At 36.9% G+C, this 24,211-nt stretch overlaps 1 protein-coding gene across 2 annotated transcripts in view; it reads right to left on the reverse strand.

Moving 5' to 3' along the window:
• The window catches only part of PRKG2 (protein kinase cGMP-dependent 2), a 103,001-nt gene that overhangs the window by 57,321 nt on the left and 21,469 nt on the right, over nucleotides 1-24,211 (reverse strand). For both annotated transcript variants that reach the window (XM_058547354.1, XM_058547352.1), the window contains exons 3-6: nucleotides 17,559-17,725; nucleotides 12,901-13,014; nucleotides 11,362-11,467; nucleotides 8,197-8,260 (exon numbers count right to left, since the gene is read on the reverse strand). In XM_058547354.1, coding sequence (XP_058403337.1) covers nucleotides 8,197-8,260; nucleotides 11,362-11,467; nucleotides 12,901-13,014; nucleotides 17,559-17,725 — 451 coding nt within the window. The remainder of the gene's footprint in view (nucleotides 1-8,196; nucleotides 8,261-11,361; nucleotides 11,468-12,900; nucleotides 13,015-17,558; nucleotides 17,726-24,211) is intronic.

Consider the following 24,211-nt stretch of genomic DNA (forward strand, 5'->3'; position numbering starts at 1 on the left):
CCCCTGGAATACTGCATTTCAGGCATGGACATTGAAGACATGAAGAGAAAGGACAGCAAGACAATAACCACTGACACCCAGGTTGGCCTCCACCTAAATAATCTAAGTATAAACTGTTTCATGATCGGCAACAGTCTGAATTGGGTCTAGAGTTTCAAAAAAGAACAAATAATTATCTAATAAATTGAAAATATTATCCTCAATGGATATTAGGCATATCAGCCTCAATTTCTAATTCCTTGAAGAGTAACTGCTTGGAAAATTCTACCTACATAGTAAATAGCTCTTTCATATGGATTCTTTCCAAAGATTTATCATCATAAAGATTGACACTAGAATTTTTTACATATAAATTCTATTCTTCAATGTAAGTTTATCCTCATGAATTCTCAAATTGTCACATTTCTTTTTTTTTTTTTTTTTGTGAGGAAGATCAGCCCTGAGCTAACATCCAAGCCAATCCTCCTCTTTTTGCTGAGGAAGACTGGCCCTGGGCTAACATCTGTGCCCATCTTCCTCCACTTTATATGGGATGCCGCCACAGCATGGCCTGACAAGCGGTGCATTGGTGCGCACCGGGGATCAAACCCGGGCCGCCTGCAGCGGAGCACGCACACTTAACCGCTACGCCACAGGGCCGGCCCCCTCAAATTGTCACATTTCGTTGTCTATATGTGTGAGTGATCAGAGAACTCTTGGGCAAGGAAAAGTAAGTCATCCACTTGTCAGACTAAAAGAGCAATTCAGTCTCTTAGAAAACAAAGGATGGATTAAACCGTCCACCACCTGTACTTTGCTTGCATTTGATATTGTCTCCAAGTCATAGAACTAAAATGGATCTCAATTATTTATACAAACAAAAATGGGCTTGTTTAATTTTTTAAAAAGGCATAATTAACAATACAATAGCTCTCTCCTGTTTTTCTTTTAGACTTGAAAACAAAATCCAAACAAAACTACTTTTGTATCTGCTATATCTCAATATATTTTTGGTCATTTACTCTTAAAACCTATTTACATTTATGGAATAAATATTACTCCTAATACTAATAAACATAGTTTTTATTTACATAGCACTATGTACATTTTACAAGACATTTCAACATCTCAGGGAAGGAAGCAAAATATCTTAGAGGGAAAAGTACTTTGAAGCCAAACAGGTCTAGATTCAAATCCCAGTTCTGCTTGGAATTTCACGTCCATCAATGCATAAAATTCAAATAAGAACATTTACTTTCAAGGATTTAGAGAAGAGAAGCACATTAGTTTTCTACTGCGGCTCTAACAAAGCCACACACTTAGTGGCTTAAAACAACAGCCATTGATTATCTCACATTTTCTGTGGGTCAGAGTCCAAGCACAACATAGCTCAACTAGATTTCTCTGCGTTAAGATTTCTCAAGACTGAATTCAAGGTGTAAGTAGGGCTGTGTTCCTTTTTTGAGGCTCAGGGGAAAATCCGCTTTCAAGCTCATTCAGGTTGTCAGGAGAATTCAGTTCCTTGCAGTTGTAGGATAAGGTCCCATTTCCATGCTGGCTGTCAGCAGGGGCTGCCCCTTAGCTCCTAGAGATCTGTCTCTGGTCCTTGCACAGAGCCCCCTACATTTCAGAACCAGCAATGGCATGTCAAATTCTTCTTACATTTAGAATCTCTCTGACTTCCACTTCTGCTGTATATCTCTGGCTCCAGCCACAGAAAATTCTCTGCTTTTAACGGCTCATGTAATTATACTTGACCCACCTAAATAACCCAGAATCATCTCCTTATTTGAAGGTCCTGAACCTTAATTACATCTGCAAAGACCCTTTTGCCATGTAACATAACTTATTCACATATTCCGGGGATTTGGGTCTGGACATTTTGGCAGGGGGGAGGGGGTGGTCAATTCAGCCTACCACAATAAGCCAATTAAAGACAACTTTTTTTTTTTTTAATTGATGTTTTAATGGTTTCTAACATTGTGAAATTTTGGGTTGTACATTTTTGTTTGTCCATCACCATATATATGACTCCCTTCACCCCTTGTGCCCACCCCCCACCCCCTGGTACCACTGCCCCTGGTAACCACAGTCCAGTTTTCTCTGTCCATGTGTTGGTTTATATTCCACATATGAGTGAGATCATACAGTGTTTGTCTTTCTCTTTCTGGCTTATTTCACTTAACATAATACTCTCCAGGCCCATCCATGTTGTTGTAAATGGGACGATTTTGTTAAAGACAATGTTTTTTGATGCATTAAAAGGATCTAAGGGCCAACCCAGTGGCCTAGCGGTTAAGTTCAGCACGCTCTGTTTTGGCAGTCCAAGTTTGGTTCCTGGGCGCCGACCTACACCACCTGTCTGTCAGTGGCCATGCTGTGGCGGTGGCTCACATACAAAAAGAGGAAGATTGGCAGCAGATGTTAGCTCAGGGCAAATCTTCCTCAGCAAAAAACAAACAAACAAAAAAAGCAGCACCTAAAACATAGTAAATACTCAATTAACGATTGCCATCTTAAGGAGTATAATGGTTTGCTTAGCTGTTACTTAAATCTTCTGGACGTCAGTTTCCTTTTCTGTAAAATTAAGACGGTATGACCCACCACACCTAATGTTGTTTGAGGACTAGGTGAGACAGTGTACCTAAAGCTCCTGGTGGCACGTTTGGTAGGCACCAGGCATCTGGTGACTGTTAATTCCTGTGAAAGAGGCCGTGAGCTGGTCATCAAAGTCTTCCACAGTGAACTGCACTCCCCAGCCTCCCTGCTGTTAGCTGTGGCCACGTGATTAACTTCTAGCTAAAAGAATCTGAGCAGAAGAGACAGGTGCCACCTCCATAGACTATGAACTGTTTTAGGCACGTGTCTTCATACTCTTCCCCCAACTGTAATGGCATGGCCCAGAGAGATCTTGGGAGAGGGACCACGTTGAAAACAGCAGAGTAGCCATCAGCTGGGCTTCCTGAATGACTCTTTGGAGCCAACAGGACCCATCCTCCCTGGACTATTATGTAAGCAAGAGACAAACTTCTTATTTTATCTAGAAAATGACATTTTGAGGGTTTCTGCCTCACAGTTTGCTTACTCCAACTCTTTATTCTTTCTCATTTTAGCTTTATCACAAACTTGCGCAATATACAAGCTCAAGTTTACAGTGAGATGACTATGACCCTTGGAGGTTAAGCGAGTGATCACGACACTGCAGTCCAGGTATCTTCATTACCCGGCTAATGTTCAATTCTCTTTACTAAAGCTGCTGGTGTCATGTTAGATGTTCCTGTTTCAGAAAGTCTGCTCTCCAGTCTCTCCTGTTCCCATCTCAATCTCAGTCCCCATTACCCACGGTACAGAAGGAACAGGAGAATTTTTGAAGTGCTGGTAGACTGTTCTTCAGGTATTATAAAGCCTTTGGTGTGTGTGGAGGTTCAGCTTTAATTCCTGTCCGCCAGATAAGTTAAAAAGGAGAAGCTTGAAAGGAAACACTGAGAAAGAGCTTTGTTGTTTCCTAAGGGACAACCTTCCTAGTGGTATTTTTCCCAAGGATAATTCTTTGTCACCCAAAACCATGGGAGGAAGATAAATAATACCTCCCAGTGTGTTGACAGTAGCCTCATAGATCAGAACAGGCTGTGGATGTAGGTCAGACCAAAAATATATGGTGGGAAGTACTGGCTATGATGCTAGACTGGCCAATGTTTGTCAACTGGGGAGTGCAGCCAGTCTAGCTAGGGTGGTCACCAAGACCAAAAGAGAAATGCAAACAGTGTGGTTATTGTCCTGTGGTCACATCGCAAAGGGGTCCCTTAGAGGACCAAGAAGCCATAGACCCCACCCTGTAGAGAAATGGTTTTCAAGCACTTTTTTATTCTTTTCTACAAATACATTTTACATGTACACTCAAATACACACACACAAGCATTCACACATACAGACATTTATATAAAATTGAACTCTATTTAGACAATACTTACACTTACTACTCTGATATTAAAAAAAAAATGTTCCTCTAAATTGCTTTCATGGCCTACTGATGAGTTGTGACCTACAGTCTGCAAAAGATGTTTTAAAAGAAGATGTCTAGAAACCTTGAGAGGAGTTACGTAGTGTATGGCAAGAGGGAAAAATAAGAAAATCAATTCCAGGACAGACTGAGAGGTAGAGGTCAAAAGAAAACTATACAAACAGCCACAGATAAAGATGGAAAGAGTTTTTCACTGTAAAAAAAAAATGGTCTTTCTGTGATAATGCTAGAGTCTGAGCACCTGAAAATAGAATACATAAAACCAGAAGTAAAATCCAAGGTGATGGGGACAAAGAAGCAAACTCTTAGAATCTTTAGAGTGCGATAGAAATCTTCATTACAAAGAGGTATTGATGATATGCACAGTTATGATACACAGACACATACACACACACACACACACACACACACACACATACACACACACATGCTCCTTGCATTGTGTGACTATGTACCCAAGTTGGTTGTTTAAAAATACAGTTATTTGGATTGTTACCAGCTATTTTTTGTTTGCCCAAGTACAATAGTTAAAGCACCTTAGAAATTTTAAGGCAAACACACCTGGATCAGGTGGACCCTATCAACCATCCAGGCAAAATTTAGTAGATTTTAGATTGTTTATTTCCAAGGAACCAGAGCCTATAAAATGAAAACCAACAGAAATTCCTGTGATTTAGGTGAGCCAACTGTATAGAATTCTGTAACTGAAACAATGAAAGAGCCCTTAGAGATGTGCTCCACCACCCCCTTATTTTGTACATGAAGAGACCCTAATGCCCACCACAATTAATTGACAGAGGCTTGACCACAAACCCTAATCTCCCAACTTTGGACCAGTGAACTTTCTACAACACCTAGCTGCCCCACCTTTAAATAACTGGTCCATAAACTGTGGCAAAATCCACAATTACCTCAACTTTCTTAAGGCTCTGGATATAATCATTAAAATGAGAAAATCCCTCTAGCTTATGCAAGTGTTACCAGAAACTATAAGAAAGGAAGACTAGGCTTTTAAAAAATGATAAAAAGTGAAAAATTCCTGAATAAAGAGGCAGACTATGGCAAACTTTAAATATACGCAAAGTCATGTGCCACATAACAACATTTAGGTCAACAACAGACTGCGTATACAACAGTGATCCATAGGATTAGTACCACGTAACCTAGGTGTGTAGTAGGCTATACTATCTAGGTTTGTGTGAGTACACTCTTATGATGTTTGCACAACGACTAAATCACCCAACAATGCCTTCCTCTCCGTCATTAAGAGAAATATGACTGTATTCTTATCATAACTTTAAACTAGTGCTTCTCAAACGTTAATAAGCATAAGAATCACATAGTTAAAATGTTAAAATGTGGATTTCTGGGCCCCTACCCCAGAGTTTCTGATTCAGTAAGTGTGAGATGGCATCTGGGAATCTGCCTGTTAAGCAGCACCACGGGTGATCCGAGTATAGGCAAAGACACTTCACACCACCTCACCCCTGCCCTACTCCCACTACAACTCCAGTTTTGTGAAACATGGCATGTCAGAGTCGCAGTGCAAAGGGTCACTGAGTAAAATACCAAAGCTCTGTAACAAAGAGTTAGGTGACTTCGATCAACCCCACAGTCAAATCCCATGCTTCCTGGATTGATCACCACGAGTAGAAGCAGAAACTCCTTTCACTCTTGTCTTCCATACTGCACAACTACCAGGTGCAGAAGTCATGTTATCATTTTCATTATCATTAATAGTTACACTGCTTTCTGAATCTGTATCATGCTTTATGATGTTCATTAGTTAACTCTTAAAGCACATCAGTGAATATGTTGGTACTATTCCCACTCTCCTTTTCCCATCAGAACACGAGAAGAGGCTTAAAGGCAACGTCTGCCTCTAGAACCGAATGTTCTGAGTGACTTAAGGTAAAGCAAGAAATGCCATTGGGGGGCCGGCCCAGTGGTGTAGTGGTTAAGTTTGAGCGCTCCGCTTCGGCAGCCCAGGGTTCGCAGGTTCGGATCCCGGGCGCAGACACACGCACTGCTTATCAAGCCATGCTGAGGCGGTATCCCGTATAAAGTAGAGCAAGATGGGCACGGATGTTAGCCCAGGGCCAATATTCCTCAGCAAAAAAGAGGAGGATTGGCAACAGATGTTAGCTCAGGGCTAATCTTCCTCACAAACAAAAAAATAAATGCCATTGGAACACTGCCCAATTATGGCTATTTGGTCTAGGAGTTCAACAGTCCAAGTCTTAACAAACACATCAGATCTTTGGCTTGGTGATGGGCAACTCTGATCTCCCTTCCCTGCCCCCGCACAAGAATAAAAAACCGTCCAAATCAACTACTAAACAACAACCAGATTCAGCCTGTTTTTCTCGAAGATTATGGAGCCAGTTTGTGGGACAGCTGGTCCTGGAACTCATCAGGCGCTCTGTCATAACTCCGATGCATTAGTGATTGACTGTTGTCAGGACCCTGTTGATGGGTCATTAGTCCAAGCTATGCTGGTAAATTATGTGCTTTTCTCAGCGCTAAATACATCCCACTACTCCGCTGTTAATTACTTTTGCATTTGAGAATTTTCACACATTACAGAGACACATTTGTTTGCCAGGTATGAATAAAGAGCCCTTTATAAACTGTGCTGCTGTCTGCAAATGCTGAGATATAATAAAGCCTTTCTAAGGTTTTTTAAAAGATGAGACTTTAAAATTCGAATTGTGTGTTGATTAATACTGGATTTGAGCCCCCATCTATATATTCTGTAGCTATTGCCTGTGGCTGCTATAAATATGTCTAATTTACCATTTATTTTTAATGATACTAAATTTTAATATTTGCTGTCAGCATGGAATTCCCCTCTGGTGAATCTACTCTATTAGTATTATATTAAAAACAGATTTCCGAGGTTAAGAAAAAAATATAGGGCCTCTCCAGCTTTAAAAAAAAACATTCTCAGAAATTAGGATGAATTATTAATTTGTAACATCTGTGATTGGGTTATGTTACACTGGGAAAATCCCAAGAGATGAGGGCAAGCAGTCCTCTTGAAAATGACTTCATATCTGAACGCTCTGGGGACACAAGGCCAGGCACTGTGTCATCATGGCCTGTCCTTGATAAACTGCTGGATGGGTTCCATGAATTGTAAATAGAAACATTACTGGTGTCACTTACACTTAAGGATAAAATGGTCAGTGCTCCCTTCTCAACAGATATTAGTTTACATTGTATATCATGATTGACAGAGGCATGAATCCGTCAACAATCAGTCTTGCCGAACTTTTTTTGTCTCCCACTGAGAACAGATTTATAAAAGCTTAAAGTCTACATGTGACTTCTCTACTATTCCTTACCTCCTTTAAATTCCATAAAAGCCATTTTGGTTTCAAAGAAATTGACCCCGAAAAAAGTTAGAGAGAGGTTATTTGCTTTGAATTTTAATCTCTGAAATCTGACGAGGTTTTCATATAATGCACATCATAATAATCCAAGAGACATGTCATAAAAGCATTATTCACGGAAGACTTGACTAGTCTTGGACTAGAACCAACCATCTGGGTGATGCCTAATATGAGTTTTTGAACGCATTCCAAAGTACCATTTTTCCCTAGATGTTAAAATAGGTAAAGTGCTTCTGAAGCACAGTTTTGTTTTGTTTTTTAAAGTCTTTTCATGGCCTAGAGTTTTCAAGTATGGAGTATTTCATAGCCTGATTCAGAAGCCTGTCACCAAAAGCCCCAGTATACCCTTTCTCTACTCCATCACCTAATTATGCATCACTGACTGCCTTATGCTATGAAAACTCTATGAGGAATTGTGATGTTAATTGCAGAAAATTAGATTCCTCTTGAGTAAGGCAGATTCATTTCACAGAATATACTAAAAAGATTAAAATATGTAAATCAAATGTCACTTTAGACATGCACATCCAATTTCCTTTTATACATTTCAGAAGAGTCACCGAAACCCATCCCAGCCCCTTAATTCAGTGTGAGTTGGCCTAAGGTTTTTCACACTAGAAAAAGGCTCCTGGTCTCTGTAGACTGGTGATCTACCATCTTTACCATCTTTTCCTTTTTATTCATTTACAGTGCTAATAATGATGAGATTAAACTATTTTTTAATGATTTTTTACTTTAAATTTTTTTACTGATACTTTACTTTAAATTTTACTGATAATTTTTTACTTTAAAATTTCTTACCACTTCCAAGCAGTCAATGATCTTGGTTAATTTATCTTCAGGTAAATTCTTCAGCAAGGATACACTTCAAAATTAAAAAGAAACCTTTATTTAATTATCTTCCTGAATTAAACTATAAATACACAGCTCTGTGTAGATTCAAAAATCTTTACACGCATTTAAAAAAAATAACGCACTTTAATTTTTCCAAAGTAAACCTTCAAATATATCACACATAAATAATTGAATTTCAAATACATTGAAATTATGTCATCACATATAATCACAGACATTTATCATAAGCAAATAAACAGCAAGACACTATAAAGACAAAAAAATCAAATTTTGTCTGTTTGCAGAGAAAAACATTTTACATTTGTTGCTGGTTTTCAATGTGAATCTTGTCCAGAAACGTGTTTCTCTCCACATCTCAATATCTCTTTTATTAGCATGGGCGGGGAGCTCTGTATCCAGAGGAGGATCAGATTTTCATCTAAATCCTTGTAATTAAGTAAAGACTGAATCCAGGGGGGAATGTAGGAATTAGCATGGAAATGATCTTTGATTATTAGTCATACTGTACTATCTTTTAAAATTAATAGTAGCCAGAGGCATGTACTAGAAACATTTTACAGATAATATACAAAGAATGAAATAGAATACTGAAACATTATTTTTTTAAAAAATCAGAAATTTCACTAAGTATGATCAACCAATCAATAGATTAAATTGTTCTTTTAGAGAAATCTCTCTTCTGCTTCACCCATTTTTACTCAGAACTGTTGATATAATTTCTATAAGATAAATACTTCTTTCTTACCATCTAAAATTTGACACTGCTAAGGAAAAAATGATGCTACTCCAAAAATACATCATTGGATCTGATTTTTGAAAAAAGAGCTATAGACTGATCCTTGCACATGTGCACCAGGAGGCATATGTCCAGGAGATGTGTATAATAAGAATGTTTGCATCAGAATCATTTGTAATTGCAAAACACTGGAACACCTCCCCAGTGGGAGAGCAGATAAACACACTGCGGTAGAGTCAGAAAACGGAACTCCATGACAGGAGAAATGACTGAACTAACCAAATGGATGAATCTTAAAATATATATACACATTGAGCGAAAAAAATGAGTTGCAAAAAATAACACCAACTTTATAAAGTTCAAAAACAGGTTAAATCAAGCTATATATATAAATCAAAATAATAAAGAATACCAAAGGAATGATTACTAAACTTCAGAATACAGACTACCCCAAGGAGAGGGGGTGGGAGGCTGGGAAATGATGTAGGGGAGCACATGAGAACTCCAATAACATTGCTAACTTTCTACTTCCTAGGTTGGGCAGCAGCTTGACAGCGCTCATTTTGTTATTATGTTTTATAACTTACATGTGTACTATGTATCTTTTATATACATCACAGAGCTCATAATAAGAAGATGTAATTGGAAAAAGAAAGAGCTTATTGTATATTATGAAACAAAGAGAAATGTATTTCTCTAATATGTCTCCCTATTGACGAAAAGGTAAAAAGGAACCAGAACTTTTTTATATATAGTGGCATTTACTGCAAGGGAACACTTTTGTTCCTTTGGTTTAATTGATTAACACATGCTCATCAGGAAAGTTCTACTTCTGGTCCAAACTGGGATCTACAACGTTAGTGAAGATTCTCTCCCATAAACCCATCACCTTTGGAGATTGGTGAGGAAATTGATAGGAGGAAAAACCATCTGTCTCCCCTCCATGCAGGCAGAGATCGGGTTTATCTTGTTCACCACTGAATCTACAATGTTTAGGGCCTGGCAATAAGTATTTGTTGAATAAATGCTTGAATGAGATAACAAAAGGAAGGAAGGAATATGTACTGGTAAATTCTCTGAGCTCCTTCCACTAAGACAGAACACAGTAGACTCCAAGGGAATGAACTGCTATGCCTAGTGGTTCAGGTTTTACCTCAGATATTCAAATGCAATCCATGAGCACTGGTTTATTTATCCCTCTTTGGCCCTTGCATATGTGTGGTACATTAGTTTCAAATGCTGACCTGTGTTGCTCAGTTGTTGGATTTTGAGATCACCTATACTCAGGTAGACCCTACAATATGATGGCTAAGGCACTGGTTGGCATATAGGTAAGGCACTTCCTTGTCATTATGGCAGCTCTCTGCCTGAGTCATTATTGTCTCTGGGAGAGTAAATCAGCAAGATTCTATATGAGAAACCATAATGCCTGCAATGTTCTACTGATTAACGCCTTCATTCAATATTTATTGAGTCCTCGCCATATGCTGGACACTGAATAGCCCTAAGATCATTGACTCTGCAGGCTAGTCATGCAAGATAAAATCATTATACTTAAAAAGAACTTAGAATTTATTTTTTGAAACCGCATGATATTTCATTATTATTACCACTTACCATAGGTAACATTTCATGACAGTATGTCTTGCAGCTTCAGAGACTGTCAAAACTCCCACAAAAGACACAGAAATAGTTTAAAAAAGAAAATTATATTTTCCAAAAAAATTTTTTAATGTGTAACTGACTTTTTCAGTTACACGTATTTGTTTGTCTATCATTTGATGCATCCAAGTTGTTGGGGATACAGAACAGTTCACAAAATGAATATGTTCTGAGGATCCATGTCATCATCAGAAGCATGGTAACATTTTTGGCAAGTTAATTTGCTACAAATAATAGCAATTTGAAAGATGGTGTGGCTATGCAAATGAGAAAAAGAATATCTCAGGTAAAGCAAGTAAGGATAGTAAAATAAATTAATTTTAATATTATTCTAGGCAAAGCATTATTAGAAAGATTATCTTTTGCTATCCACTTCCAAATTATAGAATGTCTTTCAAAATCAACTGAGCAATCCAGCTGAATATTTTAGGATTTTTTGCACATTTTTCTATACTATCTACAACGACTCCATCAATACAAGAACAAACTTAGCAAGAGAAATAAATCAGTGTGCAAGGCTAATGGGAACTAAATATAATTTTTTATATATAGAAGCATTTACCGCAAGGAAATAGTTTTGTTCCTTTGGTTTAATCATGTGGAAAATGCTTAAATGAGAGAAACTATAGTAAAGTAATCATTCTGATAAAACCAACATAGCCACAATATGTCTTCATCATCTTCTGTTCTTTCCACCAACGTGTTACTCTTACCTTCTAAGGAAGTTTCTGTACTGTTCATCTCTAGCTTGAGCTGTCCTTCTCATTATATTCTGGAATACCTCTCGATCTAGTGCCCAAGTTTTAACATTGGTAATAGCTTTAGAAAAATCAAGAAAATAATAAAATATTGTTTAGCCTCACATTAAGAAAACACTCTAAAATGTTACTCAATACATTTTTCATATAGTCTCATAAAATGATATTTCTTGGAAAAGGCACGGCACATTAACAACAACAAACATGCAAATGGAAGAAAGTAGTGATATAAACAGTGGGTAATTTCATAAAATCATTTTTGGCTTTGAAATGAAGCATGATTTGGAAGTGAGTAGCAAAAAATTTCCTTTCTAATTATGTTTTGCTTAGGATGATATTAAAATTAGTTTGCAATTCCTAATTACACACTACATCATCAGAATGTATTTCAGATTTGTGCTGTGATACAAGAGAAAGCCAGCCAGCCTATAGCTAGCTAATCCAGAGAGTGAAGAATTCACAAGTAGATAATTGAAAGTTAAAGATCTGTGTGTGTGTAAGTGTGTTTTTATGTCTTTTATGTTGTTTAGACATCATTGTTAATGAGAGCCAATGTATTTTAAGGATCTCTATGGTTACTTTTGTATAAAATGTATATAAATCATTGTCAAAGAGACTATGCAAGACAGTTTTGGAGACAATTTTTTTATGGGAAAGACATTGAAAGCAAGAACAAAATCTAAAAAGGAAGAGGCGCAGAAGTAGCAGCTCTAAAAAAATCTATATGAAATTATGGTTGTAAGCTTTTTTAAAAAGGAGAAATGAGGGCCTACAAAACAGATCAAAATCCAAACCTCTGAGTTACTAAACTTTAGAGTGAATTAGAATCCTCTGGACATTCTTGTTAAACATGCAGATCCCTGGGCCCCACTGCCAGAGATTGTTTGGAGTGAAGCCCCAGAATACGCATTTTTAACCAAATACTGCATAATGCTGAGTCTCATAAATAGTCCCAAATACTGAGAAACACTACATGTAAGTAATTCAGAAGAAAACCCAAGATTGCCATGAATAAAGTCAATAAAAACAGGAACCCTAAGGAGAAGCAATTAAACTAATCCCAAAAGTCATTCTCGAAAACTCTCATTAATTAAATCATATCCCTTTTGATGTATATACATTTTCATTGGTTTAATTATTTTTTCTGGTGTATAATATGGTCAGATCCTCATGGAGAACAGAACGCAAACATTCTGGATGAGCCAAAGGCAGATGTCTACATAGTAAAAAAGTGAAGCAGCAATTAAAGCAAATATTGGAATCATTCAGTTTAAAGCCATTTTCATATCTGATATACAGGTATCTGATGGGAAGGTTCTTTTAAGCTTAAATCATTTAGACAAGTGCTTCAATACAAATCCTTTTATAAGCATAGCATTTCTATTAATAAATGCATATAAGACACAATGGGAGACAAAAAGACTCATGATGCAATAGTGACTTAGGTTATCTTTAACATGTAATTCAAAAATACAGCATTTGATCTCCTGTTACCTTTCACAGAGGCAGTCCTTGTACAGTTGTATAAAATGGCTAGTTCTCCAAACGTGGTCCACATAGGGATGGATGATAGCAATTTCTCCCCTTGGAACACCTCCAGTCGGCCCTCTATCAAGTAGAATTTAAGAAAAACACAAATAATCAAAATCCACCTGGATTCCATAAATTAAAAAAATAAAACAATCAGAAAGTACACAAAGCATACAGGTAAGATGTTTATGATTCTCATTATAATAAACTGGTTATGAGTGCAGACTGAAACCACTTCTGCCACTTACTTTAACCAATTCGCCTTAAAAGAGTTACCCACTCTGTCTGGGTTCCTCGTTGATAATGGGGATAATAATAATAATATTTACTTCATGCTGTTTGTTGTGAGAATTAAGTCAATATAGGTAGGGAACACAGAACAATGGCTAGCACATAATAAAAGCCACATAAGTGTTAGCTATTGTTAATATTATTATCATTGTTAACAAAGCTCTTTCACTGAAGCAGTGGATGGCAAGTGTTTTATTTAAAGTTCATTCCATCCCATGAAAAACGTAGCACATGAAACTATTTCTCTTGTGCAAGGAACACAACAATGACAGTACGTCTTGAAAACAGAGCACAGACGTTCACACCGGCAGAAGGACTAACTTGTCATAACTGAGAAGTGGCCTGGCCCTGGAGCCACACTTCCTGGCTCTGACTGGTCACTGGCTGTGTGACCTGGGGTAAGTGACTTCACCATCCCTCAACTGTTGTCCAAGCCTCATTCATGGAAATGAATTAATACATGGAAGTCACTAAGAAGAGTGCTTGAGAAAAACAATGCCAAGAGAATTAGAAAACAAGCTACAGGCTGGAAGAAAATATTTTTGCAAAAGACACATCTGATAAAGGATTGTTTTACAAAATATAAAAAATATACTGTTTTCTGAAAACTCAACAATAAGAAAACAGCCCACCTAAAAAATGTGCCAATGACCTTAATAAATACTCACAAAAGAAGATTTACAGATGGCAAATAAGCATATGAAAAGAGGCTCCACATCATATTTCATCAGGGAAATGCAAATGGAAACAATGAGATACCACTACACACCTATTAGAATGGCCAAAATCTGGAACACTGACAACACCAAATGCTGGTGAGGATGTGGAGCAACAGGAACTCTCGTACATTGTTAGTGGAAATGCAAAATGGTACAGCCACTATGGAAGACAGTTCGGTGTTTTTTTGCAAAATTAAACATATTCTTACCATACAATCCAGCAACTATGCTCTTTAGTATTTACCCAAAGGAGCAGAAAACTTAGGTCCACACAAAAACCTGCACATGGATGTTTATAGCAGCATCATTCATAATTGCCAAAACTGGGAAACAACCAAGATGTCCCTCAGTAGGTGAAAGGATAAATAAACTGTGGCACATCTAGACAACAGAATATTATTCAGCACTAAAAAGAAATGAGCTAGGGGCCAGCCCAGTGGCATAGTGGTTAAGTTCGGCGCACTCTACTTTGGCGGCCTGGGTTCATGGGTTCAGATCTCGGGCACCAACCTACACCCCTCATCAAGCCATGCTGTGGCGGTGACCCACATATAAAGTAGAGGAAGACTGGCAAAGATGTTAGCTCAGTGACAATCTTCCTCCAGCAAAAACGAGGAAGATTGCCAACAGATGTTACCTTAGGGCCACTCTTCCTCACCAAAAGAAATGAGCTGTCAAGCCATGAAAAGACATGGAGGAGCCTTAAATGCATATTACGAAGTGAAAGAAGCCAATCTGAAAAGGCTACAGACTGTATGATTCCAACTATTCGAGATTCTGGAAAAGGCAAAACAATGGAGAAAATAAAAAGATAAGCAGTTGCCAGGGGTAAGGTGGGGGTGAATGAATAGGCAGAGCACAGAAGATTTTTAGGGCAGTGAAAATACTCTGTACGATATTATAATGATGGATATCTGTCATTATATATTTGTCTAAACCTACAGATTATACAACATCAAGTACGGACTTTGGGTGATTATGATGTGTCAAAGTAGGTTCATCCTTGTTAAAAAAATACATATACCATTCTAGTAAGTGATGTTGATAATGGGAGAGGCTATGGATGTGTGGGGGCAGGGGGTATATGAGAAATCTCTGTTCCTCCCTCTCAATTTTGTTGTAAACCTAAAACTGCTCTAAAAAATAAAGTCTTACAAAAAATAAAAAGAAGAAGAAGGGTGCTTGACACTAATCTTTATCTAGGCAGAGTTTGGGGGAAGAGATAGGCAGAACTTCAGGCAATCTCCTAACAACTCTTTTGCCCTGGCAATTCTCCTTTCCTTTCCCTTCAAACAAATGCAAATAAAACCTTACATAACCAAAATCTGATGCAAAAATGACATATATTCTTAGAGGAAGAAAAATGGTGGGGTTATTTCTCTTTCCCTTGAAGAATTCATCTTTCCCTCTCCTAATTCATCAGTAAGTAGCTCTGGATCATCTTGCCCATCCATTCACTAAACAAACCTGATCTGAGTACCTATGCTGTGCCAGGAACTAGTTCAGGTGCCAGAGAGACAGGGTGGACAAAACAGAAAAAGCACTCATTCTGTTAGAATTCATATTCTAGTAAGAAGCCAGCCCTGTTTTGGCTTCAAATACTATAGATTAGATATTCAATTTAATAATTTCTCATTACAACTAAATTCTATTCCATTGAAACCACTTAGTTGTACTGTCGAGTTGATATCATGGATCTTAATGTATTTCAAGGTTTTTTTTTTTTTTTTTTTTTGCTGATCAAGATTCGCCCTGAGCTAACATCTGTGCCAATCTTCCTCTATTTTGTATGTGGGTCGCCGCCACAGCGTGGCTGCCAACAAGTGGTGTAGATCCATGCCCAGGATCCCAATCTGGGCTGCTGAAGTGAAGCGTGCTGAACTTAACCAGTAGGCCATGGGGCCAGCCCCTATTTCAAGTTTTTTTTCTAACTGGTTATGGCTCATGGGACTTGAGCAACACTGAAGAATTATATGGAATAACAAAATTTTAAGCTAAATATGCTTTTACTATCTGCTATTCATGCTATATTTTATAAAGGGGAGATTTTTAATTAACAAATTAGCTCAATCAGGTAAATCACACAATTCAGTCTTTAGCTAGCATCATAATTAATTCAAATAAGAAACTGTCCAATTTTCACTTCCATGTGTGATGTACCCTGATTTCAATGGCTGTCCTGATGCTGACTTGTGCTCAAACTCCTCCCCCTAGGCCTTTCATCAGAGTTACTGGCAAGGAACAAGATGGGCTGACACCTTTCCTAGCAGGTTCCATAAATATTTGTTGACTTAATGACCTTTCTTCTCTTGCCAGAACGTTCTAGTGTTGCTAAAGTAGAAGTGAAAAGGCCAAGAGAAAAGTTAAAAGGGGGAAAATTGCTCAGGATTACCTGTCCCTAAAAACTTGAAGGCTGGCTAAATTAAGACTATAATTCACTTATTGGGTAGAAAAATTACTTGGGAATGACTATAATTTTAAGGGTGCCTACAAAAATGTATATGGCAAATAATACACCAATAATTATGAAACTGGCATGTTTAAAGAATCAAAGTATATGAAAACAATCTCTTATACACTATAAATAGAACAACACCTGTTGATTAATTTGTTTGGATAGGCAACTTCTTTCCCACACCTAAGGCCCCAAAGAAACATAAAAGCACTGCTTAGCTTGCCAGGAACTACAATGCAAAATAGAAGGTCACAGCACATCTCAGGTTATCACTCCATCTGAGTAAGCCAGTTTAACTTTCTTCCCTAAAACTCAAAAAGTTGAGGCAATCCAGAATTTGACAGAGCGTTCAACAACCATAAGCCCTATTCAGATATTTTCTTGCTTCTATACCTAAAAAAATTTTTTAAGTACCACTATAAGATTTATGCATTTGAGAAATAAATCCTTTGCCTATCTAACCAGTATAATCTACCCAGCACGTAAGCATGTTCAAATGATCATATATGGAGGAAACCATTTAAATGGCTTGAAAAACACCAGTTTTAATCTTAAGGCATTCCATTTGATTCATCGGTTGGTTAAATGTACCTATACTATCTTTTGAAATCATTGGTATATAACCAAAATATTTGACAGGACCACGGAAATAATTGTTTTCTTCTTCCTGGTATAACAACCTAAAAATGTCAACATAAGCAGCAATATTTTCAATACTTTGAAACACTTTTTCGTAGTTGTAGAGTAAGTGGCACCGTGACAAAAAGTATGGACTCTTGAGGCAGATTAAGTTTGCATTCTACCTCCACCACTAATGAGCTGTGTGGCCTTGGGTAAGTTACTAAACCTCTGTGTGACATAGTCCACCTTAGTAACATGGAGCTAATAGCACTTACCTAACAGAGTTGGTGAGCTGAAATGAGATTTCTCTATTAAGTGCTCAATAGGATGCTTGACATATAGAAAGCATTCAGTAAATATTAAGTATTATCATCATCATGATTGGATCAACAATGTAACTATTTCATGAGCTCAATCTGTTATGTTTTCTACAAATAGAGCAACCAGTTTTGTATTTTTATAAATGTTTGCAAAAAATCATAAGACGATAGGCAAATATTTGTTATTTGATAACTGGAAAAATCTGTGAAACCCACCTGCCAGCACAAAGATATGGTTGCCGGGTTCTCCTTGCTTAATAATGTAACTCCCTTGCTGGTAGTTTCTCCCATACATGCATTCCACCATGTCTTTGATCTGCTGAGGATCCAGCCTCTTCAGAAACTGATTTTTGTTAAGAGCGTCTGTAATGAGCTTCTTCTCACTGGTGTAATGGAAAAGAGATGTCAGTTACAGTTAATGAAAACCATGTTTTGCTATTTAGATTCACTTCATTTTGATTCTTGATATTACTACTATGTACTTACAACTTTTCCAGCAGGGACAAATTTTTTTTTTTTCTAGCCCCACCAGTACTTGACCCTCACAACTACCATACTTTACACGTAAATCCTTTGAAAATATTTTTGAATATTTTTCTGGTAATCATTATTAAATCAATTTTATCATCACCCCTAATTGTCATCAGCACAAAGGTAGCATTTCTCAAAATCACTAGATGCACTACCAATGGACATATGACTCTTAGATGGAAAGCAAATCTGGTTGGTAGGTAGAAGGTGTATTTAAGGGACTACAACGCACTATTCGTTCATTGACCTATGCACGCATGCATAATGCCTATGGTAGTAATTTTATATCTTATTTAATCCTCACCACTATTGTGTGAGATAATTACTATTCCTACTTTATGGATAAGTAGACTAAAAGGTGAGAAGCAACTAATTTCCTCTAGGATTTAAATCTAAGTCTGTAAATCTGAAGTCTATGCTGCTTCCATGCCATCAACTGCCTCTTCTCAGCTGGAGAAGTCGGGTCCCTTGGGACTCGTTAGGTTTGATCAAACACAGAGGATGCTGGTGGTAGTCTGCGTTTGTCTAGGTTTTGACTCTTGGTATGTCTAGACTAGACAAAACCTACATTTCCAATCTCACAGACTATTCATTCCCCAAATTCAAGGTCTACCTGTTGATAATCCTAGAACACTCTATTTTCTTTTGGAAAAGAAGTAGCTCAAAATAATTACCCAATCTGCATTACTATAAATTTCAAATGTCTTAATTAACATACTTTATACATAGATATCATAGAATTAATGAGCTGGAAGAAAAGTTGCCTTGTGGGCTAAGTCAGAACCTTTGCACAATATATATGCTCTCACTCAAACTTAGCGTGATTTTTTTAAACAGGGTTTTTTTATTTTCTGTATTTGTTCTTCAAATTCTCTCCCATCACTAGCTTTACTGTTTGAAAATTTGTAATCTTTTTCCGCACAGAAAGTTCTCAAACACAAAGTAAAATTTCATGGAATTAGATACTTTCTTTATGACCCCACCCATCAGATCATTAGGCTACATGGAGGAAATAGAATGAAGTCTTGTACAGAAATTCCTTCTTCCCTACAGTGACTCCATCATCCTCAGAGCCATCCAAACTCTGAGTACCTTGAGAATTTCCTTCCTCCTTCATCTAATCTGTCACCAAATCGTGTCAATTCTCTTTAGAAAATATCACTGCTATCCATTTTAGTTTCCATTTTCAAGGATGTCATACAGTCCAAGAAAAAATCTTAAGTCTAGACAACTTTAACAGCTTCTTTTTGGGTATTTCAGCTTCTAGCCTCTTTCCCCTACAGTCCATTCTATATCATATGATCAGATTAATCTTGCTAAAAATCTGACTTCACCCTGATCTCATTCTTCCTTCATCCACTAAAACCACCAATTCATTCAATTAATATACTGTATACTGAGAAAATACTTTTGCTAGATGTTCTTCTCAGTGCAAGTGGTAGAACTGTGAACAATACCAAAAAAGCCCCAGCTTTCATGGGCCTTTCATGCTAGTATAACATTCCAGCAAGTGTTTCCTCAAGAGGCCTTGAGGAAAATTACATTCCAAGAAGCACTGTTCTTTTATAAGCAAAACTATGCTGAGTTTAAGCAATTTTGGAAATTCACAATGCACACTTCAAAAGTTCAAAGAAATCTTGCAGTAAACAAACCGGTTTAAACCAATGTTTCCCAAACCTCAATGTCTTTTCTATTTATTTATTTTTTGGCTTAACTTCTATTAACATTCCATGGAAGTACTGTGAAAACCTTTATGCCCATAGAAGAAAATCAACATCCTACAACACGGTATTCCCCATTTCTTACCACGTGGCTCCACACTATCCATCTCGTACTTACTCTCTAAAACAAATCCTTTGTTACAGACAGACTAGTTTCTTCACTGTCTCCTCTGCCTGCCAGCTTTACCTTCAGGCTTGGCACATGTTTGCTCCTCTAACGTAACTTAGTTTTTTCTCCCTTCAACCTACCCACACCTTATATATCTACCAAGAAATCCCTTACAACCCAGTTAACCCCGCCTGGCTACTATAACTCACACAATCTTTTTATTCTACTCTAAACTCCTAGAGTATTTTTTTATTTGTATTCATGTCCAGTCAATTCAACAAATTTACCAAGCATTTACTTAGGATATAAAAATTAATTAAGCATGGCCTATGGCGTCAAACAGTTCCCAGATCCTTTTAACTTAGTTTAGTGAATAAACATATTGTAACATTCTACTATTAGAAAAGAGCTGTCTATGAGTTTTTCTCCAAACTAGATTATAAATTTTTGGAGGAGTGTGTCTTATCTTGAATTTTCTGTTTAAGAAGCAGCATACAGCAATGATTAAGAGTATGAACTTTGCAACTCCTCTTACAACTATGATAGGCCAGCTATTACAAGCACAACTCTCCCTGCTCACATAAAACAACTAAAAAAGCTGATTAAAATGTATATTTACAAATCTGTTTGAAAGCATTAGAGATCTGTCAACATTGCAACAGCTTGATGAGCCATGGTCAGTAAGAAAACATGAACTTGACATTTTCCTTTGCTTTTCCCTTCAAGGCATTTATTGACTTGTAGGCAGCACTGAGCAGAGTTTTCGCAGTTTCAAAGGGTTGGGAAGACAAAAGTTTGTATTCAAGACACATCATAATGAAGGGATCCTGGTAAATACCCAGGATTTCAGAGGGGACATCTAAAGGGCTGCAACCTAGGAGTACAGATTAACCAAAAGCAGGCTAGCTCTCAAAAGGACTGAAAACCAACTTTGAAATGACAAACTCCTATTTTGGTTAAAATGATTTGCCAAGAGCCTAACTGCCTATCAGACACAAAGGTAAATCTTTTCTGTAGGATGTTCACAAAATCTAGGATTCAAATTTTCTCTACAGTTTTTCCATAAGGAATATCTGGCATGACGTCAAAAATTACCAGGCATACCAGGAGAAAAGATCAAATGACTGAAGACCAAAAAAAGTAATAATAATAATAAATAGAGATAGACTCATGGTAGATCAAAATATTGTAGCATTCAAATACAGACTTTAATATAACTGTAATTAATATGTTTAAGAAAATCAAGGACAAAATGGAGAATGTCAGCAGAGAACACAAGTCTTTTTTAAAAAATCAAATAGAGATTCCAGAATTGAAACACGCAATATCTAAAGCTTGGAATGCAATAGATGGGTTTAAAATCTGATAAGACACACCTGAAAAGGGTTAGAAACTAAATATAGGCAGGTAGAACATATCTAGATAGAAGATGGGAGAGAATCTAAGATGGAAAATAAAGCAACAACAACAACAAAAACAAAAGATAGGAGACATATAAGGCATGATAGAGACGTTGAACAAATGTGTAATCTCAGCCACCAAAGAAAGGGAAAAAAGTGGCCCCAAACAATATATGAAGGTGTCATATTCAATAATTTTCTTAAATCAATGAAAATACATGAAGCCACAGAAAAGGCATACAACAAACCCCAAACAAAATATACACAAAGAAAACCATATCCAGTCCCATTCATTGGCAAATTACTGAAAACCAAGTGCAAAAAGAAAAATCTATAAAGCAGCTGGAGAAGAGATACATTACCTTCAAATGACCAACAATAAGACTTACTCTTCAATAGAAACAATGGAAGCCAGAAGACAGTGGAATATCTTCAAAGTACTTCAAAGTGCCTATTTTAATATCTTTACCCAATGAAAACAGCCTTTAAAACTGAAAGCAAAATGAATACTTTTTAAAAATGTTATTCCATTGGCAACACACTTAACACGAAAAATCATTCCAGATGGAAACTAGTAGATGTTAGAAGGAAGAGCGAGCAATGGAAAAAGGAAATATATGGGAGACTAAAGGAAGCTTATCTTTATAAAAGAGTAATAATAATACCTTGTAGAGTTTGAAATAATGATAAATAAAATGTATGAAAACAACAGCCAAAATTGCAGGGGCTTGAGGGAGTGGTCAGTAAAAGGAGTTAACATAATTTAAGGTCTAGGAATTGACAAAAGTATGAATGTATATTAGAAATTTCTAACTTACATTGGAATGTAAATTAGAAATTAAGAATTCATGTTAAAATTTAGGTTAACTCTTACAAGATTTGTCAAAGAATGTTTAACTAGAAAGCTAACAGAAAATAAAATGGAATACTAATATATACTTTAATGAAAAACACATTTCTAGAAATAAAGAGGAGTATTTTATAGTGATATCATCAGGAAGATATAAATATTCTAAATGTGTATGCACTGAATTAGCTTCAGATTGACCAAAAAAATGACAAAATTAAAAGAAGAAATAGAAAAATCTACAATCATTTTGGAAGACTGTAACACATTTCTCTAAGTAACTAATAGAATAAGCAGGCAAAAATTAGTTAGAAAATAGAAGATCTAAGCACTTGATTATCAAACTTTACTTAATCTCTGGACCTAATCGATATTTAAAAAGATTGTATTCAACAAATTCAGAATACACATTCTTTTCAAGTGCAATGGAACCGTCATGAAAATTGACCATACAGTAGACAATAAAGTAAGTCTCAACAAATTTCAAAGAACTGAATAATACAGAATATATTCTTTGAATACAGTAGAATTAAGCTAGAAATCAATAACAAAAATAATCAGAGCCAGCCCTGATGGCCTAGTGGTTAAAGTTCGGCACACTCCCTTCGCCGGCCCAGGTTAGGTTCCCAGGCATGGAACCACACCATTTGTCTGTCAGCAGCCATGCTGTGGCAATGGCTCACATAGAAGAACTAGAAGGACTTACAACTAGGATATACAACCATGCACTGGGGCTTTGGGGAGTGGAACAAAAAGAGAGACAGGAAGATTAGCAACAGATGTTAGCTCAGGGCGAATCTTTCCCAGCAAAAAAAAAATCAGAAAACCTTCAAATGTTTGAGTATTGAGCAATACATTTCTAAATAGCCCATTTATCAAAGATCAAATCATAAGGGAAGTCAGATAACATTTTTCAATAAACGATAAAAGTATGACATATCTAAACTTGTGGGATATAGTTAAATCAATGCTAAGAGGGAAACTGACAGTATTAAATAAATATATTACAAAAGAAGAAAGATTAAAAATGAATGACTTGTGTCCATCTCAAAAAGCTAGAAAAAGAAAATGGAGCTCTAAAAAGGAAAAAAAGGTTGGCGCTGGCCCGGTGGCGCAAGTGGTTGAGTGCGTGCACTCCACTGCGGTGGCCTGGGGTTCGCCGGTTCGGATCCCGGGCGCGCACGGACGCACCGCTTGTCGAGCCATGCTGTGGCGGCGTCCCATGTAAAGTGGAGCAAGATGGGCATGGATGTTGGCCCAGCGCCGGTCTTCCTCAGCAGAAGGAGGAGGATTGGCGGATGTTGGCTCAGGGCCTATCTTCCTCACACACAAAAAAAATAAATTAAAAAAAAAAGGAAAAAAGGAAAGAAATAACAAAATGAAAGCAGAAAATATTAACACAGAAAGAAAACTGCAATGAAGAGAATCAACACAGCCCAAAATAGTTTATTTGAAAAGACTAATAGAACTGACAAATTCATGGCAAGACAGCGAGAGAAAGAGGGGGAGAAATTACCAATACTGGAAATGAGAAACGTTCATGGTAGCATTATGCAAAATTGCTAAACACCAGAATCAACCAAATGCCCATAAATAGTAGAATTGATAAACCGTGGTATAGTCATACAACAAACACTATATAGCAATGATAATTAATGAACCACTGCTATGTACAATAACATAAACGAATCTCGCCATACAAACAAAAGAAGCCAGACTCCATAGAGTACATACTCTATGATTCCATTAAAATAAAGTTCAAAAATAGGCAAAAAGTGATCTATGATAATACTAGTGCAGATAGTGGCTACCTTTAGGTAGATAATGGGTAGGGATTGAAAGTGAGCAGAGGGGCTTCTGAGATGCTGGTAATGTTCTATTTCCTGATCTGTTTGGTGGTTACATGGGTGTATTCACTTTATGATCTGTGTACTTCAATAACAAATTCATTAAAAAAAATAAAATGTGTGTAGGGCTTTGGAGTCAGAAATTCCTAGGTTCAAATCCCAGCTCTGCCACTTCCTAGCTGTATGACCTTGGTCAAGTCACTTAACCTTTCTGAATCTCAGATTTCTCCTCTGTGAATAGAGCATACTAATAATACCTACTTCATAGGAAATTATGCATATTAACTAAGATAAGGTGCTAGTAAATATTTAATAAATGGCAGTAATAGTTGTAATTGGCGATGGTAGTAGTTATAACATGTTTTTTGTGGGGAAGAGTGGGATGGGAAAAATTCTGGAAACCATGGAGAAATA

This window comes from Diceros bicornis, chromosome 8, assembly GCF_020826845.1.
Source record: "Diceros bicornis minor isolate mBicDic1 chromosome 8, mDicBic1.mat.cur, whole genome shotgun sequence".
NCBI lineage: Eukaryota > Metazoa > Chordata > Mammalia > Perissodactyla > Rhinocerotidae > Diceros > Diceros bicornis.